This window comes from Periplaneta americana, chromosome 2 (assembly GCF_040183065.1).
Source record: "Periplaneta americana isolate PAMFEO1 chromosome 2, P.americana_PAMFEO1_priV1, whole genome shotgun sequence".
In the NCBI taxonomy this organism is placed as follows: Eukaryota; Metazoa; Arthropoda; class Insecta; order Blattodea; family Blattidae; genus Periplaneta; species Periplaneta americana.
Genome location: NC_091118.1, coordinates 47,923,781 through 47,940,879, shown reverse-complemented (window position 1 = coordinate 47,940,879; position 17,099 = coordinate 47,923,781). Strand labels below are relative to the sequence as shown.

Genomic DNA, 17,099 nt, shown 5'->3' with positions numbered 1-17,099 from the left:
GCCGTAGCTAGACAGGTCCAAATAACGACATGCGCAGTGCTCTAACAAGATTAGCATCATATGGTTTTCACCATTAACTATGTACAAAAAAAAAAAAAAAAAAAGCTTCCACGAACCCTCACCTCAATGCGTATGCAGCCTCTGTGACAGACTGTGAGCGATACCACTCCAACCAGTCCTTACAGAGAACAAAATCGTTGATGGAATCCTAGATCATATATACCCAGATTGCTCGGCGTTATAGGCTTTGACGGTAACAACTTTTGTCAGGTTTACTATGCTGCCATCTACTAATGGCATAAGGAGTCACGTCATAACTCCCATTTGAATTGCATTAGTGACTGTACTGCCATCTCGTGTTTGTTTACGGCGGACGGGTGGCGATCCTGGCGTTTGTTCTCTTCAAAGTGCAACCGATTTTAACATAGGAATGAGCAATCTATATGACATGATCTGGGATGGAATATAGCAAAGAACATTGACAACAGACCACCGGCGTGGCTCAGTCGGTTAAGGCGCTTGCCTGTCGGTCTGAAGTTGCGCTCGGGCGCGGGTTCGATCCCTGCTTGGGCTGATTACCTGGTTGGGTTTTTCCCGAGGTTTTTCCCAACCGTAAGGTGAATGCCAGGTAATCTATGGCGAATCTTCGGCCTCATCTCGCCAAATACCATCTCGCTATCACCAATCTCACCGAAGCTAAATAACCTCGTAGTTGATACAGCGTCGTTAAATAACCAACTAAAAAAACATTGACAACAAAGAGTGTAGATTCTATAATCCTTGGAACTATACAGGCAAATCTGTGCGCTATTTACTTATTATTATAACGCTGCCAAAATTACACCAAATTATGACTGCCATTATTTGTGGATCTGAAGTTTGAATAGAAAATTATAATATTTATTTCCATGCGTACACGTACTAGTTTTCTCAAAACGTTTCTTTACACACCGAAAGATCCCGGGTTTGATTTCCGATGGGGCCATATTTTCTACATCGATGTAATTCTTCCGGCTGCATTACGACCCTAGGGTTCACGCAGCCTCTAACAGAAGTGAGTACCAGGAGCATTTCCTTGTGAGACAAAGACTTACGTCCACAGTCCTCCGCTAATTGGTAAGAACTGATTTAGCCTAGAGGCTATAAAGTACCTGTAGTAATGTCACGAGAGGTCTGAGATTTATCTGGAAAATCTCAGACCTCGAGTGGCATTTATTAGGACTATTTCGTGAATAAAATAAAAATGTAAATAATATATCCCTAAAATTCGATCACAAAATGTTAATAATTGTTTATTAATGAATACTTAACCTATTCAGACATTGTGAAGTTGAAATACTCATAGATTAATATCGATTACTGCAATAAAGAAATTCGATGCTATTATTCAGTAATGCCAATTGCGAAATACAGGTTTAACAATGTTAATTACATGTACTGCACTTTTCTCTTATTATTATAACATAAATACATTTTCATTATCTGCTAAAATCATAATTTAATTTAACAGTAACAGTGGGGACAGCTATACTCGTATACCAATGCTTATGTATTCACAGCGAGACATGTTGCTACACAGTGAAGCCATCTCTGTATAGATAGGCCTCATTAAAACAAGAATTTTATTACGCCATAAGGAAGGCAGTTTGATGAAAAGACATTATTACTATGCAAGGTCATTGGGTTTGATATGCGATGATGTTACATAAAGTTGAACATTTGACTTTCTATTCGGCCTAATTGTTTCATGTCATTCACAAAATACAAATTTTATAGGCTACTTATTGGTTATGTTACCTTTGGGAGCAGGACCAATGTCAGCTGTGTCTTATTTCGACCGTTATAATCTGTGCTACAGGAAAGTATTTTTTATAGCTCGACAAACGCATTCTCGCTGTAGTGTGTAACGGAACTAAAGCTGCATCTACACAGTTCAATATTCCAATCGCGTATGCGTGCAATCTGGGAAGAATATTGAAAGAATCAAGTTTAAAAGGTACGTTTAATTAAGATACATGAAGATTTTGTGTCTACATGGTGCGCTGTTTTGAACGTAAATATATTAATTAATATTAAATATCAATCTTGCATTCATTGCTTTAAAGTTGAAAGAAAAGTTTAACCGTGTAGTTGCATCTTAATGTATTCATGATCATCAATTCACGGGGAAACAGTTGGCGACAACGACTAAACAAAAGAACGACCATGCGATAAATTGATAGCGATAAATCTAGCTGCAAAAATTATCGCAAAGTCTGACTGTGATTGGTTGGAATTCAAAATTTCATTACACTTCAGTGGTCGAAAATGGAATGACGTCATATAAACGAAATAGTCCTTGTAAATTCAGAGTAAATTATAATGGATAACAGTGTATATGGTTCAAGTCCTAACGTGCTGGTCTTGCATCCAAGCAGCCCGGGTTCGATACCCGTTTACCAGTATAGTCCTTTTGTCTCAGATGGGGACGCGCGCGGAGTCCAACTCGTTCCACAGGACGCTGGCCTACATCACCGTCTTGGCGCAGTGCTTCGCGCTGCTGCCCGTACGCGGTATCGCGGCGCCCGACGCAGAGGCGCTGCGCTTCCGTTGGCTCAGCCTGCGCGTAGCCTACACGGCGGCAGTGCTGCTGGCGCTATTGTTCATGGCGTTCTTCTGTGCGCGCCACCTGCTGGAGGAGGGCGGGTCTTTCCAGGACGCGCGTGAGTAATGCATCTCGTGTTCCTGTCGTAAAGCAAGCCCGGGTTCAAATCCCAGAATGCACTTATGTAAGTTATATGCAGATGCGTATACCCATGTCCCCTGCTAGAGCTGAGACGAGATGTTATGGCACCAACCTGCGCGAAGTTTTAAATTGCCGGCCAGCAGGGTAGAGGAGTGGGGGTTGTTTGGGTTACGGTTCTCAAGCTCAGAGCGGCAGGCATATCCGTTTCATCTCTTTCTAAAAACATAGGCCTACGTCTTACCTTAGTATCACAACTTTCCTACTCAAGAGTCCGAAGGTACCTAATGGAATTACGCCCGCTATTCCATCTTTATATTTTTATTCTCCGTCCGAATCAGACGACTGATCTGTGCTGGGATCAGATGTCCCTAAGTTTATGGTAATGTTCTCCAAAATTAGTCCATCACGTGCTCACTTTCAATGTAATTGTTCTCTACTTTCTTCACATAATCATACACTGATATCCATTCTTGGAAGAAGCGATTGCAGAATCGGCCTCTGCTTATGCGTAGAGTAGAAATTACAGATGAGTCTTCTTAGGACTTCCTCATCAAAACTGTCTACAGCTGCAACAATCTTCTTCGGCTGTGATTTTTCCGGACTGGAGAAAGAATCTGCTGTTCCTGCCTCAATATTTTTCCCTTCTTTCCTGATTCTTGCCAAGGTTCGCTTTCAAATATCAGTGGCAGCCAGTACTCTTGCACACACGCTTTTCAATGGAATTGGTATTCCATTTACAGCCTCTTCTGACATGAATTTTCATACATTGTATGCTATTTCATGTCCTTGACTATGAACTACTCTATGATTTCACACCTTAGACAATGCCATAATGAGGGCGCTCAGAAGGACAATGTTTTCAGTATTAGCAATAGCGGTAGTAGCAGAACGATCTGAACACTCGGAATGCTAGTAACCAACTAACCCAACATCCCTCCAGTTGAGTGTGAGGGCGAGTCCAAGCAAACGAACTAAAATGCGTTCCTCGTGCTGGTGCCATAACTTCTCGTCCGGGCTCTGCCACACCTATATTAACTTACAGCTCACAATTTTTCTTATCACCGATGAAGAAAGCAACAGAAATTATTGCTACCGGTATTGATAATTATCGGACGCTACAAGGAGCATGCCTAAAACTGCTTGTACACTGACGTTCAAAGGTACCTATCCGAGTTACGAATTTATGATCGTGTAAGCGAACTTTCCAATCACGATATGTCAGAACCAAAAATATTACAAATTAACAAACTTTGAAAGAGTTCCGCTAGTTCTCAAGAAGTGCCACTATTATTGGGGGCCGTTAAAAAGTGTCAGGGAAAATAATTATGTAGTTGTAGCACAAACTATTCTTTTAATAGACAATATCAGCGGTTTTCAGCCAAACTCAGTGTTATTTTACAATCAGTAAAGTGGCAAGAAAAATTGACTATTATTAATGTCAAAAATTTCACTATGGTGTTTCCCTTATTCAATGCCAATAACAAAACTGTTTGGAAATTACACAGAAAAAAATTACTATTATCTTTTTATTTCATTCATGTTATAATAAAATTCATTTTGTTCTTATGTAATTGAACATGACGTAAAAAAAATTACCCTGATATTTCTGACATTTTCATCAGATGAATAAGATTGAAACAGAAATATATTGTTATTATTGTTATAAAGGTATTTGGAATTGTCACCTGGACAAATTCTAAACATCAATGTGTTAAGAAATCAGTGTCTGTATTAAAATGTTATTTCATTATGCAGTTTATTATTATCTAAAATGTAAATGATGATTTGTGAAATACAATTGACGCTCTCTGAAATACAACTGACAGAACTGCAATACGACTGATGTTTTCTGAAATAAAACTGACTCAACTGATAAACAAATTATGCTTTCTGAAATACATTTGACTTAACTGATACATAAATGATGCTTTCTGAAATATATTTGACTTATCTGATATATAAATGATGCTTTCTGAAATACATTTGACTTATCTCATATATAAATTATGCTTTCTGAAATATAGTTGACTTATCTGATATATAAATTATGCTTTCTGAAATACCGTACATTTGATTTACCTGATATACAAATGATGCATTCCGAAATACATGTGTGTCCACACCTGTGGAGTAACGGTTAAGCGCGTCTAGCCGTGAAACCAGGTGGCCCGGGTTCGATTCCCGGTCGGGGCAAGTTACCTGGTTGAGGTTTTTCCGCGGTTTTCCCTCAACCCAACATGAGCAAATGCTGGGTAACTTTCGGTGTTAGACCCCGGACTCATTTCACCGGTATTATCACTTTCATCTCATTCAGACGCTAAATAACCTAAGCTGTTGATAAAGCGTCGTAAAATAACCTACTAAAAATACATGTGTAGATGAACCAAAAGAAAACATTCGAACAGAAATTAGGTGTTGTGACCATTGGGGAACACTTTTCCCAATTTCTTTTACATAAATTTTATTTCCCAACTACAATGACTTCCCAAATCAAATTATTTCAATTTCTATCTCCAATTCACTTTTCCCAATACAATTTTTTCCCACATTCAAATTATTCCAATTTTTATCAGTTTCCCCAGAACAATTACTCACATTGTTCTTAATATCATAATTTATCTAAAACAACGATTTCCACTAATTATGTGGAATCAATACAGTGCAGTTCTACAAGGTTTGTCTAGAACTAACAATCTGTCGGAAGGATGGCACAATAAGATGCAAGAAGTTATAGGCCGTCATCATCCCAGCTTGTACACCTTCCTCAGCGAATTACTGATTGCAGAAGGAGCAGTCAGATACAGAGAGCATGTTTCGTCAGATCGAACTTGGACAGAGTGAAGAAACTCTCCGATACCACACTACAGAGAGTGAAAGCACGCATTTTTAGTGTAATATCTAGGTATGCAGAATATGACAGCCTTACATTCCTCAGAAGTGTTAGATACAATTTATATTTTTGAATGACTACTGAATTATTAGCAACATTTTAGTAATGTTAACAAATACGAATATGTTCGTGTTGATGATAGATGTAAAAATTACATTATTGGGAAAATATATAGTTTGGAAAAAATAGTTTGGTTATTTACATTGACTGGGAAAACAGTCTTTGAAACTTTTATGCTCGACCATGCCGAAATGTAGTAATTATATACATGGTAGCAGTCCTTTAATGTTTGTCATTAAAGTACACCTATTCATTACAGTTCAGGTTTTCGATTATTCTCGGATATGCAATCGAAAGACAACGAGGGAAACGTCACGGAGGCTGGAAATCCAATACTGTCGCAGAAGGTTATGTTCTGTTACTATAATAATTAGCGTTAATTGTAAATAATATTCAAATAAATTCAATTTGTCATCTCGTTTTTCAATTCTAAACCAATTTCCAGGTTATATCAAAATTAGTTCATGTTATTCTCTAAATTATATCAAGGTCAATGACATTATTGTTCCTCGGAAAAAAATCAATACTTTCGCGTCTGCGCACATCTCACAATTTACGAGCTATGCACAAGGTCACTTCCGCTCTTCAGTGAGATGCGAATAAAATGAATACTTCTGAATAATTTCAAGTTAGAAATATGGTCGAGCATAGAAAGTCGTATGAAACTTGCCTATAATGGTAATTAAGACGCTCGTATGAAAATTATGAAACTCGCTTGCGCTCGTTTCATAAACAAACATACTCGCGTCTTAATTACTATCATTATAGGCTCGTTGCATAATGTACTATTATTACATTATTGGTAAAATAATAACTTGGAAATAATTACTTTAGGAAAAAAAATATTTTGGATATTGGTACTGATTGGGAAAAAAGATCCTTGGAATTTTAATTATTTGAGAATTATTTTTTGGGGAAAATGTACCCTAATCGTTGTGGCGCCGTTCACGGAAGGAGATGTCGGCAGTTGCGAGGGGGTCGCGCCGGTAAGCGGCAGACTTGCGATTCGGTAGTTTTAAGACTCGCATTGTATAATCTTTTTGCCATCAGAGTGCGTCATCTTCTACGGCATCGCCATAGCAACCTACGTTCTCTTCGTTCGAATGGCCGCGCGATGGCCGGACCTCGGTGCCCAATGGAGAGCCGTCGAGCATGCACAGAGATGTTACGGGCCAGCGAAGAGGCTGCGCCTTCGCGTGCTCTGCGTGGCGGGTGTGCTGCTGGCAGGGGCCCTGGTGGAGCACTTGCTGAACGAGTTCAGCAACTTTCAGGCTGCGGGTGGCTCTTTTCGCTGTTATCTGCTGCGAAGCCACAGACATCTGTTCCACTACGTAGCTTTCACGCCACTGCTGGCGGCGTTCGCCACGGCGGCCGGCGCACTTGCCACCTTCTCGTGGAGCTTCATGGACCTGTTCCTGGCCGTGGTGAGCATGGCCCTCGCAGCACGCTTCCGCCTGCTTAACCGCCACCTGCTCACCGCGAAGGGCAAGTACGTGCCCGAGGCGTTCTGGAGTCAAGCTCGCGAGCATTACGCCAGTCTCGTGGCGCTCACGGACAGCCTCAATGACTGTGTGTCCAGCCTCGTACTGCTCTCTTTCGGCAGCAACCTGTACTTCATCTGCCTACAGCTCTTCAATAGCCTCAAGTGAGAAAATTTATATCTCAAATTAATTAATATTTTGGCTACAAATTCAGCCGATTCAGGTTCGATTTCCAACTGCCGACGGATATGCAGGGTGTAAGTGAAATAATCCTGCAGAATGAAAGGGACGATAGGAAACCTGTATTACGTTTTGTGATTAAATGCACGGTTAATTAGAAAATTGAGTTGGAAGTTTCAGCAGTCTGGCAGCATTGCAGCTAACACACTGCTCTTTCTTCTCGCAATACAGAGACAAAGACAAAGTATATGATTATGTTTCGTGACCAGAATATTGTACCAAATGGAACTATATAAATTGCAAATTTGTCCTTTGAAGAGGTGGAAAAATTCAAATACCTGGGAGCAACAGTAACAAATATAAACGATACTCGGGAGGAAATTAAACACAGAATAAATATGGGAAATGCCTGTTATTATTCGGTTGAGAAGCTTTTATCATCCAGTCTGCTGTCAAAAATCTGAAAGTTAGAATTTATAAAACAGTTATATTACCGGTTGTTCTGTATGGCTGTGAAACTTGGACTCTCACTTTGAGAGAGGAACAGAGGTTAAGGGTGTTTGAGAATAAGGTTCTTAGAAAAATATTTGGGGCTAAGAGGGATGAAGTTACAGGAGAATGGAGAAAGTTACACAACACAGAACTGCACGCATTGTATTCTTCACCTGATATAATTAGGAACATTAAATCCAGACGTTTGAGATGGGCAAGGCATGTAGTACGTATGGGCGAATCCAGAAATGCATTTAGTGTGTTAATTGGGAGGCAGGAGAGAAAACGACCTTGGGAGGTCGAGACGTAGATGGGAAGATAATATCAAAAAGGATTTGAGGGAGGTGGGACATGATGGTAGAGACTGGATTAATCTTGCTCAGGATAGGGACCGATGACGGGCTTATGTGAGGGCGGCAATGAACCTCCGGGTTCCTTAAAAGCCAGTAAGTAAGTAAGTAAGTTAGAAAATGAAGTTGGAAGTTTCAGCAGTCCGGCAACATCGCCGCTAACACACTGCTCTTTCTTCTCGTAATACAGATGTAAGAGGTCAACGAACTCAAGTCTGTCTCCCTAGTTGAACTACTTCCCATCTCCCTCTCCGACTACAACGTTTCAATTTGTTCTCATCGTTTAGTGCGGCGGTCATCAGCACAGAGCATCCTGGAGCTAGCGTCTCTTTCCCGCGGAGAACACACTGCACTATACTAGGTGTTCATTTCAAAGTGTGTCATGACGTCACTGTTGTTGGGTCACCGATTTGAAGCGAGTTTCAGCTTATATGTTAGAGAAGTTGCCTATTATTTAAGGCGTTCTTCAATCTGAACTTGAGAACGTGTACGGTACAACTTGAACGTCGTAGCAACAGATGGCGGTCTGTACGGTCTGTGTGCTACCATAACCTCTTTCGAACTGTGTTTTGCGCCGGCAAGTCGTACGCAAGGTATTTGTTATCATCGGTTGCGTACGGTAACATTCCACAACACAAATCAAATGCTCCGTGTCCATGTTGACCGTCGAAGTTAATGTCAACAAATACGTAAGTAATCGTCTTAACCCTCTCCCCATATCCCGACAGTACGTATTTCCAAACAGTTCACATTCCTGCCACTACCGGCGTTACCGTACGTATCGGCACGTACTCTTCAGAATGAACGCCGTACTTGCTAGCCAACTTCTCTGCCTCTTAGATTATACACCTGAGCTGCGGAAGTGTAGGAAGATTGAATTCTCTAGGCTCAACAGCTAGCCACATGACGGCATACAGCGAGCCAAGACACATTTTGAACTGAACATCCAGTAGTGCATTTCGTAGCTGCTAGCGGGTATGCTCTCTACCTCTTCCTGCTGCACGACGGGGCACACGGGACGGCTCCGCAGACCCTTTACCCATTTCAGCGAGTGCTGATGACCACTAGTTTAGTGGTTTGAAATTAAATTTACACAAAAACCGTCCACGCTACTGAAATACGCCAGAGCGATAAATGATTCTTTATTAGATTTTCTATCGATATGGACAAAAGTCACGATTCTATTCGCAATAGTTTCGAAATAAGAGGGTGTAAAAACATTTGAGGAAAAAAACATATTTTCTGAGAAAACTATGAACTTTCTATCAATATGGTATTACACTTTTTTGTTACATACAACATGAGCTATTCGCTCTGAAAATCTGCAGGGTTATTTCACTTCCACCCTGTATAATTATATATAGATTGTTAATGAATTTGAGATACGGAACCCAGGGTCACCAACGTAAAATGTCTATGGTACAAGGCATCACAATTTTGTACTGAAAAATCAATAAATGCGAAATATGGTTACAAACTGCATTGAAATGGCTCCATGTCTTATTAGCAGACAGCGGACTTTCGATCCCTACGCAGCGACAAGACGTCACGTTCCTTGCCATACGGGCGGGGGCGTAGCAATGAGTTAAATGACCTGCCTGCAACTGAAGTACATTTAACATTCAGTATCGGGACCGAAAATCGGACTGCTAATAACTTATCAACAGCGTTTTTCATAATAGTGTTAGCATAATCTGCAACATTTACAGACAATTCATATGACTACACGCCACTGCATTAGTGTTGTACGATAAAGACTTAAGGACTTGGGTTTTATCAGGTATTCACTCTTTTCTCTTAAGGGAAGACTCCACTGAAAATTGTCCACACCTGTGGAGTAACGGTCAGCGCGTCTGGCCGCGAAACCAGGTGGCCCGGATTCGAATCCCGGTCGGGACAAGTTACCTGGTTGAGGTTTTTTCCGGGGTTTTCCCTCAACCCAATACGAGCAAATGCTGGGTAACTTTCGGTGCTAGACCCCGGACTCATTTCACCGGCATTATCACCTTCATTTCATTCAGACGCTAAATAACCTGAGATGTTGATAAAGCGTCGTAAAATAACCCCCAAAAAAATCCACTGAAAATTATTAATTTTTTTTTTTTTTTTCAAAATAATTTTTATCGGTTATTTCACTTTCACTTCTTCAGAATGTATATTTTCATACCCAAATGGATTTAGTTCAATTGTGATTACAAATATGTTTATTTTTTTTTAATTAACGCTGTAAGGGGGCTTGGCATTTAAAGAGCTGTTAAAATTATTTTTTCATCAAAGAATTCTCTTCTTACAAATTTTTATTACAAATCTAGTAACTTTTTGTTCAACAATTGGCTCCCTGAAGTTACTAGATGAATGTAGCGATGGAGGATTTTAATTTACATAAATATTCGTCTTATTTTCAAATAATTTTTCCGTAAGGTTATTTTTATTGATTCAACACCCACCTTTTTATGCCAAACATTAATCAATCTGGATTAAATTTTTACTGCAAGTATTTATGAGGTAACTACATGTTTCTATGCATTTGTTTTGTGAGAAATGCTGCTAATCCATTTTGAATCTTGCGTACACTACTTTTAACACTTGAATATAAGTACCGGTAATTGATTAACTAGCGGACGTACTCGTGTTAATTAACACGAGTATGTCCGCTAGTTAATCAATTACTTAAATGCTGCTAATTTATTTTATTAATATTTATTTCATGAATTATATGAAAAATAACATTTTTAAAATTTCAAATAATTTTTTCAAAGTAAATACTGTAAATGAGATGTTTCATAAAATGAATGCATAGAAATATTTCTCTATGTCTTGTGAATGTAACTAGAAAAAACTAAGGTTAAAAATTGAGATCTTCTACTAAAAACTTGTGTTTGAAAAATTTCTAAAGAGAATAGAAAAAAATAAAAATTCAAAAACCAAAAACATTTGGAAGTTCAAAATATGGATTTTGTTACTCCTTTACATAGTAAACATGCTCTCAAGATTCGGTTGAAAAAAATGATTAGGGAAAAAGTTGCCATTTTTAGTCGAGTGTCCCCTTAAGGTGAGGCATGATAGCCGCCTCTTAGCATTGGATTTACGGTACATGACTGCACAACAGATTGATGTCGTGTATACAAAGGAAGGGAAGTACGCCGGTTGCCACTCCGCCAATGGGACAATCGTTTGTAACACACGCCATCACGTAATAGATTTACCCATAAGACCATTATTGCTCTTTCCTAGGCGATGGAAATTACATAAATTTGAAGTTCTTTTGTGAGGTTAAAGATACCGCAACCTATGGTCCGTCCCAGGAATCTGTCAAGTAGAAAGACGAAAAAAGATCCCTGCGCAAGTGGTATGCGGGAGGGCTAAGGTCAATCACTGCTCTGGAGGGAAGCATTGCTTGAACGAAGCGAGGAATCGCCTGCAGGAGGGGATAATTTCTATCTGAACTCTACTCTACCTTCTACTACGAGCATCTTACCCCTTAGCGGACTCGAGCTGATGTTGCACGCAATACACTCCGACACAATTAGACTCCGCCCCCATATGCGTGAAGTTGCTCTACAGATTCCTGGGACGGACTATGGGAAGTTATCTGGTTCGCGCATGCGCACATAGCATGCTACCTTCTACTACCCACCTAAAAGTACAACTACATTCCATGGAAAATTGCTAACTTATTGTGTTCATAGTGTTCGTATAATAATAAATTAACATTGTCAGGAAGTCAGTATTTCAGATATCGTGGCTGTACACTCACTTGTTCGCATATTTTAGAAATTGTGGGGTCCTCTTCGTTGACTGAGGTACCTCCCGAATGAATGAATGAATGAATGAATGAATGAATGAATGAATGAATGAATGAATGAATGAATGAATGAATGAATGAATGAATGAATGAATGAATGAGGGAAAAATGGGAGGAGAGACATTAAAAGGCACGCGAAAACGCTTCCTTGCAAGGAATTTCGAGGATGAGAAAAACTGAATATGTGAGCTCCAAACCTGTTGGACACTTGTCTCACTCCGAGTTCCGCTGCTCCACCGAAGGAGCTCAAGAAAATTTTGAAGAGGTAATACCGAAAATGGACGTAGTCTAATAGCTACCACGTACCTCTCCTCTCGCCGCAACCTATGTCGAGGTGACTGTACGCTACTCACCGTCTGCTTACAGGAGTCTGCAGCACTGGTACGAGCGGCTGTACTTCTATTGGTCGTTCAGTTTCCTACTGCTGCGCACTGTCGCCATGTCGCTGTCAGTGGCGGAGATCTACGAGGAGAGTCGAAGCCCCCGTTCGGTGCTGTACGCTGTCCCGACGCCCTGCTACGGCGCCGAGGCGTCGCGCTTCTTGCAGATGATGTGCAGCTGCGACGTGGCTCTCACAGGCCTCAACTTCTTCAAGGTCACCCGCTCCATGCTGCTCACGGTGAGACATGACTTTCCTGTGGTTCTGTTCACTGCACATTCGAAGCTGCAACGTGGTTTGTGTTTGCAGATGGCGGGCACCATCGTCACATATGAGGTCGTGTTGGTGCAGTTCAGCCACAGCGACGCACAGGCTCATGTTACGACCACGGCGTCCACAACAACCGAATTCTTAATGTGACGCTGAAAAAGAAAAGACTTAGAAAATCATGAAATGTTCCTGGAGAACAAAGGTTCATTTATTTGATTGATTGGTTGACTGATTGATCGATTGACTGGTTCATTCATTTGTTCATTAATTCATTCAATGATTGTTTCATTCGTTTATTCATACATTATTAACTGCCTATCTGATTGATTGATTGATTGATTTATTGATTGATTGATTGATTGAGTGAGTGATTTATTGATTGATTGTCGTTCATTCATTGTTTAGTTTGGTTCGTTTACTCAATTCCTTTGTTTAGAAGATTTTATATGTTTGCTTGATCGATGGTTTGGTTAACTGATTTAGTTGGTTTGTAAGCTTTCATGGCTTAGTTTCTAGTTTTATCTTTAGTCAAGTTTCATTGATATATTTAATTGTTTGGTTTTTCGTTTTGTTAAATTTTTTGGGATGATTAGCTGGTTGTTGGTTGGTTGGTGGATTCGTCGGTCGATAAGAATGACTGTTAATTGGACGAAGTTACGCAATAATAGACCAACCAACAATTTGAAAAAATGATATATTTGCATAAGTCTGTTGATGGCAGGCTAATTTAAGTAGGAAAAACTCAGGAATGCGATATCTGAATTTTGCTGCTATTTATAAGCAAAAATTCGTTTATTGCATAAAATTTATTTATTTATTTGGCTTTGAAATATTAATTCAACTGCTGGTCTCTTATTAAAAATCGGTTAGCATTTTTTGGTATTGTGCTATTTTTTGTAACAGTATGAATATTATAATTCTCCTTGCATAATAGTACATTATGCAAGGAGCCTATAATGGTAGTAATTAAGACGCAAGTGTGTTTGTTTATGAAACGAGCGCAAGCGAGTTTCATAATTTTCATACGAGCGTCTTAATTACCATTATAGGCAAGTTTCATACGACTTTTTATGCTCGACCATATTTCTAACTTGAAATTATTCAAAATTAGGTCATGTTATGGTTATGTGCGAACTGACCTGAATTGTGAGATGTGCGCAGACACGAAAGTATTGATTTTTTCCGAGGCCGAATGTCATTGGCCTTGATAGAGAATAAGATGAACATTAGTCTGACATAACCTGGAAATTGATTTAGAATTGAAAAACGAGATGATAAATTGAATTTATTAGAATATTATTTACAATTAACGCTAATTATTATAGTAACAGAACATAACTTTCTGCGACAGTATTGGATTTCCAGCCTCCGTGACTTTTCGTAAATTGTCTTTCGATTGCATATCCGAGAATAATCGATACTTGCGGTTTTATAACGGTACAAAGGTGACTTGTCATTGGCTGAACACCTGAACTTTAATGAATAGGTGTACTTTAATGAGGTGCATTAAAGGACTACTACCAGGTGTATAATTACTACATTTCGGCATGGTCGAGCATAAAGTTTTTTTATAAAAAAAAACAGATTTATTTCAATGGCCAATATCTCGAAACAGGTTTTTGGCGCTTTGTCTCTTATTGCGTAACTCCGTCCAGTTGATTGGTTAGTTGCTAGTTGTTTGAGTGAATCATGGTTTATTTAATTATTAGTGTGAATGGTTTTCACTGCTACAGTAAGTGATCTACTCTTTGTTCTTTTGTAAGTATGACTGAATAGTCATTTTAAATGTATTTTCAGTGTGTCCTGGACTCATGTAGAAATCCAAACAATTATAATTATTACAATAAAACGAAACAATTCAGAGATGTGAAACAGCCACTAAATGAAAGAACAGCTCTCCAAGTTCAAATACTGTTTTCACTAAAGTTCGATGTGGGCTCCTTTGGTAGCCCGGTGTACATCTAAGCGTTACTCCAATTTCTAGCACACACGATTAAGAACGTCGGTAATGACGAACGTGACAGCTTGTCTGATTCGCTTTCAATGGCTACTGTCGTTAATAGGGAAAATCTTTATATCATGGATGTCGAACTGTACTCTGGAGCCGTGAAGATTTGTTGCTTGCCGTTACTACAGGTCTTGTGTTACAAACTGCAACGAGTCGACCAAAGCAGGAGGTGGAGTCGATTAGTGATGGAAAAAATAAATTAAATACCGATATATTGATATTGCAATATATTGCAAACCTAATTTCGATAAACAATATATATCGCAGAAAATATATCGATATATCGCTATTCTGTAAGCAAATTGCATTTTCAGGCGTAAATTTACTGTATTATAATAAGATTACTTAAATTTTAATATTTCTTTTTACCATTGAAATTAACATCATAACAGTCAAAAGCGTAAATGTAAAATTGTATTGTAACAATAAACAATATATTTTCAATATCATATGATGTAGGTCCTAACCTAAATCAAAATCATGGTGGAGGAAAGGGAGCTTAAATGATATAATGGGAAAGAGTTAAGTGAACTCTACATAGTTAAGTATTTGATATTGGAACACGACTGAAGTATTCTAATTGTATATAGGATTCAATCCAGGACACAGATATAATGCTCTTTTCTACCTAACAACGTAATCATTTTTAAATGTACGTAAACAGAAATTGTAATTATTTTTAAATGTAAGTAAACCGTACTTAGAATGTTACAAGTTTTAACAAACTTTACAGTTGATTTGATATAATCCTTCTATAGTAAATTCCCATTGCAAGTTAATGCTAACTCCAACATTCCAAACAAAAATGGTGATGATTACAGGAATAGAATTTTTATGCACTAAAAGATATAATAAGAAACAGAATGTCAGCACTAGGTTATGCATAGAAATCATAGCCGTAAACAAATGTCACATCGGTATTAAATCCTTGTTTCTCTTTCCATTTCAGAATATAGAAATAAAAATTTTGATACCCGTTTTGAGGTCAGACGGTTCCCTTTCAGGGTGGAAGTTGCTCTCCTGCCTTGGAGAATTCCAGTCCAGCCAACTAGAACAAAGTATTGAGTGAGATTGCACATTTATGTAACTGTCCACCTTCAGTAGCACCATCTCTCGGGAATTATCGGAGTTGTCTAGTGTGAATTTTGTTGTTGATAATGATAATAATTCCAAAAAAAATCGATAAATTTATGAGAAAAACCGATATATTATACGATATATTGAATAAAAATTTCGATAGCGATATATCGCTATATCGAAACGAAAATATCGGTATTTCGTAAAAACCGATATATCGTTCCCATCTCTAGAGTCGCTAGGCACTCAACTAACAACAGTCGCTGGTAAATTTAACTTGATTGATTTAACTTCATTTTATTATTATTATTATTATTATTATTATTATTATTATTATTATTATTATTATTATTATTATTATTATTATTGCTGTTGTATTATTATTATTAGACACTGTTTGCAACAATTAATATTTAGTACGAAACCCTTTGTTCTTTATCAACAATTTTATGCGGTTTGGCATGAGATTTTTACATTGTTTTCTTATGTTTTCACCCCTGTGCCATGTTTGGGTGTGTTTTCTATGAGGTTCACCTCGGTGGTAATCGTCGTCGTCGTCTCTCTCTCTCTCTCTTTACGATAGACGAAAGATTTTCAATTGGATTTGCGTCTGGGCTGTTACTTGGCCACTGCAGGACGTCTACATTATTTTCAGCCAGAAAATTAGTTACTGACCTGGCTTTGTGACAGGGTCTGTATCCTGCATGAAGACACATTTACCATCAGGGAACCAGGGACTGTGGAAAAATTCGAGTTTCTAGGACTTTTTTGTACTGATCCTGTCGCATAGAATCCTACAGAATTATTTTGTGGCCAGTAATTCATGATAATTATGAAAATGTAAAAAATGTAGTGCTGAGTCTAATAATTTGCACACGTCTGTACTATTTCCTGCTGATAATACTTTTAACTAATTTAATCACGTTTGTAAAATTAGAAGCACACACAATAGTATGACTGATTTCGTTTTGCAGATAGCAGAGCACAGAACACTTAACAAGAATTTTACTCGCTCCAACTAAATCAGTCATATTTGCTTTTACGACTCTACATTTAATAATATCAGGTTTTCATATTTCTAGTAATTTATTGATTTTACTATGATCAGCACATTGATTTCTACTCTCTGTATGCTTCTCTATTCACTTTCAACAAGTTATTGGCAACAGTACAATATATTTAGGACACCAATGTATTGAGATCTACTTTGTATGCCAACATCACGTATTCAGTATTACTTCATAGATATGCAAACTTACGTCATTTTAATTCGTTTTTAATATTTGACATGATCTTTTTAATGTTGTTTTGGATGATTAATATTGTCACTATGTCATATTTTTACTCTAGTTATGTCATTTCCAAATGTAAAGCAAAGTACT

General features: G+C 38.4%; 2 protein-coding genes across 2 annotated transcripts in view; one reads left to right on the top strand and one right to left on the bottom strand.

Moving 5' to 3' along the window:
- The window catches only part of LOC138693180 (gastrula zinc finger protein XlCGF57.1-like), a 36,410-nt gene extending 23,942 nt beyond the window's left edge, over window positions 1-12,468 (bottom strand). The window contains exon 1 of the mRNA XM_069816930.1: window positions 12,337-12,468. The gene's annotated coding sequence lies outside the window, so the exon portion shown is untranslated. The remainder of the gene's footprint in view (window positions 1-12,336) is intronic.
- On the top strand, window positions 2,462-12,872 carry LOC138695167 (gustatory receptor 5a for trehalose-like). Its single transcript, XM_069819625.1, has 4 exons — window positions 2,462-2,702; window positions 6,696-7,320; window positions 12,350-12,602; window positions 12,672-12,872. Exons 1-4 carry the CDS (start codon window positions 2,462-2,464, stop codon window positions 12,780-12,782), a joined length of 1,230 nt encoding a protein of 409 aa, XP_069675726.1. The 3' UTR covers window positions 12,783-12,872.
- The last annotated feature ends 4,227 nt before the right edge of the window (window positions 12,873-17,099 follow it).

Coding starts and splice junctions, on each gene's coding strand:
- LOC138695167 (XM_069819625.1), top strand. CDS start 2,462: ATGGGGACGCGCGCGGAGTCCAACTCGTTCCACAGGACGCTGGCCTAC. Junction 2,703..6,695: donor CGGGTCTTTCCAGGACGCGC/GTGAGTAATGCA, acceptor GGTAGTTTTAAG/ACTCGCATTGTATAATCTTT. Junction 7,321..12,349: donor CAGCTCTTCAATAGCCTCAA/GTGAGAAAATTT, acceptor GTCTGCTTACAG/GAGTCTGCAGCACTGGTACG.